General features: G+C 49.2%; 1 protein-coding gene across 6 annotated transcripts in view; it reads right to left on the bottom strand.

Annotated features, from left to right (window-relative positions):
• LOC144155492 (oxidative stress-induced growth inhibitor 2-like) overlaps positions 1-9,646 on the bottom strand; it is a 102,208-nt gene that overhangs the window by 33,526 nt on the left and 59,036 nt on the right. Inside the window, exon 1 of one of the 6 annotated variants that reach the window (XM_077686970.1) lies at positions 5,889-5,980. The exons of 4 other annotated variants lie outside the window; for them this stretch is intronic. In XM_077686970.1, coding sequence (XP_077543096.1) covers positions 5,889-5,891 — 3 coding nt within the window. In that variant the 5' untranslated portion in view covers positions 5,892-5,980. Of the gene's footprint in view, positions 1-3,312; positions 3,409-5,888; positions 5,981-9,646 lie in introns of those variants that run through there. One more of the 6 variants, XM_077686977.1, reaches the window with a different exon arrangement.

Below are 9,646 nucleotides of genomic sequence, written 5' to 3'. Positions count from 1 at the left end.
CCTGGCTAAGATGCAACCAAATGTGACAGGTGAATCAGCCACTGATAGTAAGAAACGTTCTACAGTGAGAGCTAGCTGCTGGAGGCCCTACGTTCTACGGCTCCAAGAAAACGAGCGCTACAAACGAGGATAGAAAAAAACGAAGAACGACGAGACAGACGCGCTTTTCTGTCCTTGTTTGTAGCGCTCGTTTTCTTGAAGCAATATGCACCAACTAGCCCAACAGCATATTTTACGGAACGGCACCGATGGCGCCATCCATACCGTCACCGTACAACCGTGATCGTTGATGATTGTAGGGTTTAGCGCACCGACGCAGCGCAGGCGATGAGGCGCGCCGTAGTGGAGGGCTCCGGATTACTTTTCACCACCTGGGGATCTTTAACGTGCGCCGAAATCTCGTACACACGGGCGTTTTTGCTTTTCGCCTCCATCAGAAAAAACGGCCGCCGCGGCCGGAAATCGAACTGCCGCGATCTCGTGCTCAGCAGCGCAACGCCTAAGCCACTGAGCCACCGCGGCGGGGTACAACCGTGATCGTGAACCACAAAGTAGGGAGGATGAACGGAGCTGGTGGCGAAAAGAGGTACGATTTCTCAAAATTAGAACTCGCAGCATGCGGGCGCTCATACAGGCTGAGTCATGTGCGCTATGTGGAGACTACGACAAGTCCATAGCGCGTACTATGAATGCTACTAAAATTACGACGTTTAGAACAGCAACAACACGACACCCCGGCAGCGTGTTTCCAAACACTTCGCTGCACAGAGCCCCCACGTGACATATTGCCGTCAAAACCAGGAGGTTCGTGGGCCTGACTGCACCACAGCTTGCGATGGGCAGACGCGAGCGCAAGCTGAGCAGAAACGACCGACGAGAAGCGTCGCACAAAAATGTCACGCTGTGCAACACGGGTCCCTGCAGCAAACTCCAAAGTCGGAAGGACATTTGTGGTATATACCTGCTTGGCCAGAAATTCCTCGTGGCATGTCACATACCCACGTGGGAGATTGGCCAGGAATCGGGAGTAAAGAGGGCCAATGCGCCCCGCTACAAAACACTGCAACTTAGAAGCTTAGGCATTTGAATGAAGAAGAGCGCATAATCACAACAGAGAATTGGTAAAAAAAATTTGAAAGTAGAGGTTGGACGCGAAAAAAATTGGCGCTGTGAAAGTGATTGGATAGCAAAGCTTCAAACGACACCCACAACAATTGCCCATGCGACGTCACTTGGATTCACACACGTAGTTCTACAAAGAGTGAAACCAGAGATCCTGCCAGCCGTTACACAGCAGCAGCGTCGGCCACGGCCGGGCTAGAGTGGCAGACGCCGCCGCTGTAGCCGTGAGTCGGCAGAAAAGAAAACGTGGAGGAGCGTCTTTCGAAGGGGGAGATAGCGGAACTTAGCCATCTTGATGTGCTTGCTCGGGGCTACACCACCGCGCGACGCAAGCGCAGACACGGAAACAATTCGGCATGTGAGCTTAGTGATTCCCATTTATGCAGATTAAAACTAGCTAGTTTAGTAAGTTTGAGAATTGCGAGAAAGCTGGGTGAACTTTTATAATTGCTATTAATCAGAACCAGTTGCTCCTTTCGCCTTTTTTAATACTTGTTAAACCACAACCGAATTGGTATTCACCAATTTAAAAAAAAACTGAGTTCCATTCCTGGCAAGTAGTGCGCAAAAGGTAGCGTTTGTCTAGCGGCCAGATGTCTGCAAGTGGTCTCTACATTTTGTTTTCCCACCCTGCAAACCAATCCTTGACGAATCTTTGCCGTACGACCACTTAATTCCGTCGGGTCCGGGTTACCCAGGAGGTGCTGTCGAACAAAAATCAAGCCGTGCGAAGGAAGCGCGCAATGGACGCGAAGCTGCGCCAAAACAGGCCCAAAAGAACCGTCGCTAAAGCAGACGACAAAGCCGTACCGCCCGGCGAGCAGGCACCTCCGCGCGGGGAACGCTGGGTAAATTCGCCGCGCATCTACAGTGTGCCCCGTGAGTTGGGAGTTTATTGTCCCGCCCACCGCGAAAGAACCGTTGGCTGGTAGAGGTAGAAAGCTTCGCTTTAAAATGATCTTTTTGAACAGGAAAAGGTATATTCAAAAATAAAAGCTCACAGGGTAGGCGGCTTGTCTCGGATACGTACGCGTTAATGGCTACAGCCACACCTCTACGACAGAATCCCAGGGATGTGGCCCCAAGCGACAACACAACGGGCGTGTAAAGAGAGTCGTTGCTTCCAACGTCTGCGACCACGAGGAGATCATCGTCGTCGTTAATCGCACGGGACGCAACGTCAAAACGAGTGAGGCACACGCCAGAGAAAATGGCCGGTGATTTTTTAAATACATGTACATTTTTTAAAATATATTATACATTTACACGTATTTCATATACTGTGTGGGGTATAATGTGGCCACCGAGGAATGACTGAAGGCCCGGCGTGACAGCGCGAACCGAACCACCGGCGGAAGAATCGCCTCGCCCTGGGGCTGCCGGAACAGCGAGTGCGCGCGGGGGCACCCACCTGTAGATAAGCAAGCGTGGACATGGCAACGGAGCCGACAGTGACGCGTACATTTTGCCCGGCTCCTAGCAACTTCCTTGTAATCGCAGCAAGTGCGAGAGAGCTCTGATTGGCTGAAGGCAGGCGACCCGGATGTGACGCAAAACAGGCAAGAGTAGGCAGGTAAAGGAAAGGCCCGGCAACGGGAAGTACGTCATCAGTTGGAACAGGCGTTCCGAAGCAGACACAACTCAGAATTTCGACCCAGATCTGCCTTCCCCTGTCGTTGGTCTGGAAATGTCAAATGCGAACCATTTGCGCACATACTTAAGCCGGTTTCCTTGCCGTCGGGCATGGTGTGCAATATATGGCTGCATCCACAGTTGTGTTTCCTGGGCAACTTAATTTACTTTTGCTCACCGAACAGCGCTCATTCTGGAAAGCGAAAGTGCTGCGCTGCTGCAAGTTGGGCGCATTTTGAGGCAGCGCTCATCCTGAGTGAACTTCTGCCACTAAAGTCGCATTTCGCGCAGTACGTACGCTTCAACAAAAGTAGAATTAGAGCAGCGACCTTGTGCATTACTGACGTCCGACTGAACGGCCCAAAAAGGCTCGAAACACGGTCTTAATCGAGACCAATTTGATTTGATAATATACCTTTCTATCCGTGACCAAATTTTGCAATCAGAGTAGAGAGCCAAGAAAACAAAACCGCTATCACAATTTCGCGTGGCTTTTCTTTTTTCTTCCAGAGAAAGTTAATTGGGCTAACAAGCCGGGGAAACGTAGCCGGACCTCACCTGTGCAGTACCTGCGAAGGAGGATTCTTCAAATCGGAGCAGTGCGGCGTTCGAAGGCAGCGAGCCGTGGCAACTGATAAGGGGCAGGTTCTGCACACGACTGCCGTCGCTCAGGCAGCGCCATAAGCCAACGCAATCTAATCACTCGCCAAGGACGGGCGAACGCCCCGCTGCCGACCTATCAATTTCACGCGCCTAATCGATCACGCCATTCAAGCGCGTGGCCTTTGTCTGCAATCGACGTGAAACCACCGGAGAGCCTTATCGACTAGTAAGATTAGACTTGGTTTCACCGACCCAAGTTCCCTGGAAAGCGTCCGCTCCCGGGCCCCCGGCCTACATCAGCTGCTCGGCTTCAGCAATAAAGAGGTGGTGGTCACAGAGCGGCACACATTCTCATTGAAAAGAAAAAAAAAGGGGCTCTCCTACAATTACACCATGTCTGAAAACTTTCCGCGCCATAAATTTGCATTGTTATCTGCGAGGAAATCTGCCTTAAAACAAAGGAAAAGATAAATGAGGCAGAACCCATTATTTGGCGAATGCTTATCTCGGCGACATTGGTGGTAGTGGGTACAAAAAAGGACATGGAATATAAATAGGGTTGTTCGTTTTAAACCCGATTTTACTCTTTTTTTTTTACACCCCGGACATGTTTCAAGAAAACCGGGTTAAACCCAATTTATCCTCTAATGGGCCTTTTCCAAAGTAGCGATCTGCACAATTGCGGGCTGACGGTCCGCCGTTCTCAACCGATAGTTGCTGGAAACAAGACCCACAAAGGCAGCTTTCGAACTAATTAAGTATTGGCATGCCTCTACCGCTGGTTACCTTACGCTGGCAAATGCTGCGCTGACATCGTTGTGCCCAGCTAATGGAAGCTGTGATGCCGAGGGAACTTCATCCCAACTGAGATGTATACGTTGAACAATTGTACAGGTCTCGAATGGAGACCGACATATTGCGCATGCAGATGATAATGTATACGCAAACAAGGAAGGATGTGTAAAACATCGATGGTCAGCTTTTTTTTTTGTGGATAAAGTGTTTCATTTCTTAGCAGTTATCAATGCTCTTTACTGACATCATTACTGATCCATTTCCAAACAAACTCCACATTTAGGAGAGTATTATTTGCTAGAAAACTCTGATGTCTCCCCGATAACCAGCTTCAAACAAACACCAATTTTAACAAGTTGGAGTTAAAAAGCTCGTGATACCTACTGATAAAATAAACTTAGGGCATTCATTAGTACATCTGTAGATTTAACCCGAAAAAAAAACGAATTTCGGAAGGGTTTTGTAAAAAAAACCGATTTCTATGGAAAATCGGTTTCTATGAAATATATATATATATATATATATATATATATATATATATATATATATATATATATATATTTTATTCTCCAAAGGTAACATTAGGGCGACGACACAGGAGGCCGGAAGCGAGGAACATGCAGACGTCTAGGCCCTTCGACAGCTTTGTACTCCCGCAGACTGCGAACAAGTTAAGCACGCCTTCGTATTTGGGATGGTTGCCAAACATGTGGTAGATACGAACGTTCTCGAATCGCGTTTTAGCCGCATCATTATCAGCCTATGTACTTATATCTACCGCAGGACGCTGGCCTCCACCAGCTCCTATCCTGCGATTTCCGATTCCATTCTTCGTCCCGCATTTTCTTCTCGCATTTTCTTCTTAACCCTGCATCGAGTTATCTGTCTTCCCCTATCTTCTAGTCTCGTATCTCGGTATCCATGCTGTTAGCCTGACGGACAACCGGTAGTCATTTATCTGCATTACGTCCCTGGACCGACCCCCCCCCCCCCCCCCCCCCCCTTTGCTTTTTTTCTTCATTTGAGCCAGTGTCTTTCATGCGAGTTCGCTCCCTAATACAAGACGCTCGTTTCTTGTTTCTAAGTTATCATCCTTCTTTCCAGGGCTTTTTGGGACGACTGAAATTTTCCTTAGAGCCGTTTAGTACTTCACTCCCCAAGTTTCTGCCCAAGGTGTCATAACCCGTAGTACGCATTGATTGCATCACTTTTTTAGTGACAGAGGTAGCCTGCTGTTCATAATTACTTCGCAGTGCTTGCCGAATGCACCCCAGCCCATACTAATTCTATGCCGAATTTCCTTCTCGTGGCTCTGATTAGCACTGACAACTTGTCCAAGACAGTCATATTCACCCACCTCTTCTGGTACTCCATTACCTAAAATGAAGAGGAGACTGTTTCGGAGTCTCTTTAAATTATACTTTCGATTTTTCTATATTTAACCCTATACGACAGAGCTTCCTGGGTACAGCTTCTGATCCATTTCTCTTGCAGATCATCTCCTGATTCACTGGACAAATCTGTCATCCATAAAATTCAGGTGGCTCAAATATTGCTCATTTACTGTATCCCTACTTCTCCCACTTAGAAGTCCTAAATCTCCGCTCTAAACGATATTGGTGAGCTGGTGCCTCCTTGTCTGACGCCCTTCCTGAAAGGCAGCAGCCTTCCGGAATGCTCCGCTCCAGAACTTTGCAGAATATCAATCTCCTTCTCTCTACATTCGTTTCACTCACCATTTTTCCGCTGCGTGTGTCGCGGAAGCAACACACTCGCAACACCGCCGCCGCCACATCGAAATTCTGAGCTAGCCCAGAACATTTGAAGTTAACACAACCGCAACGAGAGATGGGAATCTCAGCTGAAACGAAAATGCAGGAGCGAGACGCAGCAAGCCGGACCGGGAGTACCAGGCAACATATATAGTGGATGCCGATCGTGGGTGCCGCGGGGCAATAGGCCTCCTGCGCTGCCCAGGGGGCGCTGCGCAAGCGGCTTCCGGGCAGTACTTCCGGGTAGTACAAAGCTCCGTGGGTCCCATAGGATCCCGTGTTGACAGAAGCAAAATGAGCTCGACGATCTCTATTATTTTGCGACGTGGTCACCAGCTCACCCCGGACGTGTCCGATATATTTCAGCGATCAACTTGACATTAGGGGGAAAAGCTTTGCAGCGCTAAACACGTTTACAGCGCCGAAGAAAGTGCCGGGACCGTGACGGCGTCTGCTACTCGCAGGTTCACCGATCGATGGTCGTACGAAGTGAAATTTTAAGTAAAATGTCTAGTTTAAACTAATACTCTAGGTGACAAAGACTTCTCAAAAACAGCCGATCAAAAAAGAAGAGTGACGCAATCGGCGATGATCGCGCTTTAAAAAGCCAGCGAGTCCGGCGGACCGCAGGCTCGCCTGCTGCGGTGCGCCGCTCTTTTGCGTACTTGCACAATATGCGTGCACTTTCATTAAACAGTGATCGTTTGCGTAGCCGTTACGAATACATGGTGCAGCGTTAGCTGGCCGTTTTGTTGCGTGTCTCAGTGACAAAATGCCGCGACCGTCAGAAGCGTGACGTCTGTTTTGCGATTCCGAAATTAGTAGCCGTAAAACAAAGTGGGCGCGCGAACTAAGAGGCCGCTCGCTTTCCTTGTTTGCTCTCACTTTAGTTAATTATGCTATGCTCTTGCGGAATACATTCCCACTTCGCACTTAATAGCCTAGAATGAGGGTCAGCAACAGCCGAGTTCCATGCAGCCGACAGACACTGCGGAGGGCTGGACGGCAAATCAGGGCAAGGGGGGGGGGGGGGGGGGGGGGGGGGGCAGGGAGGAGGAGGTGGGCTTTGAATGCAAAGAGAAAAAAGTCAGCGAATTCTAATAATATTTCACAATAATCTGGCGAAGTGTGAAGATGGGGGGGGGGGGGGGGGGGGTAATTCAATTGGAGGATGCCAATTCTCTGTTCTTGTCTTGCTGTCTAACTCCATTTGAAGTCAAAACTGTCGTGTCGGCGTTCAGTTTCGACAACCCCTGCACTAGAAAACCAACACAGTCAGTGATGATCGTATATAAATATTCGGGGCCCCGCGCCGAGTATGCGGCTGTGTTACGTTATGCTGTGTTATGTGATGTGATAGACGTACACATCTCTGCAGGCAGCGGGCGTGTGATTTGGTGCGTGTTTTGCGTCCTTTAATAGCGCTTATTTAATTGGCGCTATTGCCCCACCTACTCGCTAGTATAGATGTACCCTGCCGTTCGTAAATCGTGCGGCGTAAAACGTTGCGCAAGAATCATTTAGTTTGCGAAAATGCGAAACAAAATTTCCACTCGTTTCAAAGGCGGTGCCAGGCCAGCAGTGTCAGCTGAGTCGGCTGCGCAATTCTTGCGTTCGCTTGCATGCTCCCGATGAAGCAAATTTTCCCAGTTACCTCGGGATGTAAGATGAGCAGCGTTCCGTGTTTATGCTACTCGTGAACTTTCCTTCGTCGACCGCACGCAAGAAGAAAAAAAAAAACTGTAACTGTCGTCAAACTGTTAAACCACCCGACCTGGCGGTACTGTCCCACGCCGCGACCACCGCGACAGCTCGCTCAAAAAAAAAAGCCGACAAATCGGCTTCTTTTAGCGGATATTATTTTGTTTAGCCTCTGCAGCTACTTTAAGGGCTATTTCATACAGTATGCAGTCATTTAAACACGCCACAAAGCGCCACAACCAACTTTCACTCTGGCTTGTAATTGAAAACACATGGAGGGCGACGAGGGTCGTCTGCTTTTGTACTACCCAGAGGTGTCGGCCGCTAGGGGCGCGGCATGTCGCCGAAACTCCAGCGCAGGAGGCCTATAGAAAAAGAAAAGTGTCAAGCCGGAATGGTTCCCGGAACACGAGCGCGATAAGGAGGATGACTGCGCAGTCACAACAAATGCGCCTTTCCGACGCCCAGCAGCCTCATCAGAAAGACCTAAGACGCAGTCTCTTGCAGCCAGCAAGCGGCAAGCATTACAAGCTTTCGCAATATCAGCTTGCCGCGCAAATTACTGCTTGAGTGGGATTCGTCTTGAGTATTTCGGGAAAACATATATAAAGAGCGACGGAGTGGAAACTTCCTATTGTCCGGGGAATTGACATATAGTGCGTAGCATTCATATTTCAATCTCCTTCTTGGCGCTTTCTCTTCCGGCTGTTTTTCCTTACTGCGCTGAAAGCTCCCGCTAAACGCGCGACAAGATGGGTACTATTTTCTGCGCACGGCACGCGGTGCACATCTATTCGTTACCAACACGCGCGCGACTCGAACGCTTTGCAACAAAAGGCGTGGTGGTTATACGAAACTCCAGCCACTGGTGCAGACTCCAGAACCCATGGAGTATGCCATGACCGAACGCATGCATGCCGACGAAGCCGCGGGTAGCCGCGGCGGAGGTGCTTTCGATCACGTGACCACATCCGGGGTAGCGCGTGACGTGTTTTCTTTTGCTTCTTTTATCGTTAGATCGCCTCTGCTTCGCCTCGCTTTTCTAAAATCATTTTGGTTGTAACCAACGCAATGCTTACTTTGAATTAAAAAGAACCATGCGAGGCTCCGTTATGAACGACCCCTTGGAACTTTGCGCGACATTTTCATCGATGCCCAGAATGTAGCCCGCTTTAAATTTCGCTATCCCTGATGGGCATACTGGAACGCCAAAATATAGCAGAGTCCAGGGGCCAAATTCTCTAAAAAACGGGCGTCGCTTTGAAACGACGGGGTAGCGCCATGCAAATGCATGTGTTCTGGGGTTGGGGCCGTCGGTTTGCATGCAGTGGGAGCTGCAGAAAAGCAGTGTGGCAAGGGCGCGAAGCGACAAGTGAAACGATGGGGGGCAGTGGGCGTCGCTTCGCGCCCTTGCCACAGTTCTTTTCTGCAGCTCCCACTGCATGCAAACCGACGGCCCCAACCCCAGAACACATGCATTTGCATGGCGCTACCCCGTCGTTTCAAAGCGACGCCCCGTCATTTTAGAGAATTCGGCCCCAGGTGAAATCGATGAGATTTAGTCATCCAGAATTTACATCTCAGAGTCACGAAAGAGAGAGAGAGAGAGAGAGAGAGGGAGAGAGAGAGAGAGAGAGAGAGAGAGAGAGAGAGAGAGAGAGAGAGAGAGAGAGAGAGAGAGAGAGAGAGAGAGAGAGAGAAAACTGATTAAGCAGCTTAATTTGGAGATTCAAGGAGGTTTCGACGACTTGTGACATCGCAAGTATTCAAGCACGAAAGCCCTTTTCAAATTAAGTTGTTTTATAGCTACAATGCATTGTTTTTGTGGCATTAGACAGTTTGTCTTCATGTTCGCATCTTCCCCCTCCACCTCTGCACCAGTTGTAATTTCGATAGGCATACCGCCATGTCCACGAGTAAATGCATTAAACTTGGTCAATATCAGCAATAGCGAATGACAGGAATTGTATCGCCCTTAAATTTGCGAATAATTTTCGAGCACTAACTACGGCGATATGAAT

Source organism: Haemaphysalis longicornis, unplaced genomic scaffold, assembly GCF_048455015.1.
Source record: "Haemaphysalis longicornis isolate Haplotype H1 unplaced genomic scaffold, Haemaphysalis longicornis Haplotype H1 scaffold_1, whole genome shotgun sequence".
Classification (NCBI taxonomy): Eukaryota; Metazoa; Arthropoda; class Arachnida; order Ixodida; family Ixodidae; genus Haemaphysalis; species Haemaphysalis longicornis.
This window is presented reverse-complemented; position numbering and strand designations above follow the sequence as displayed.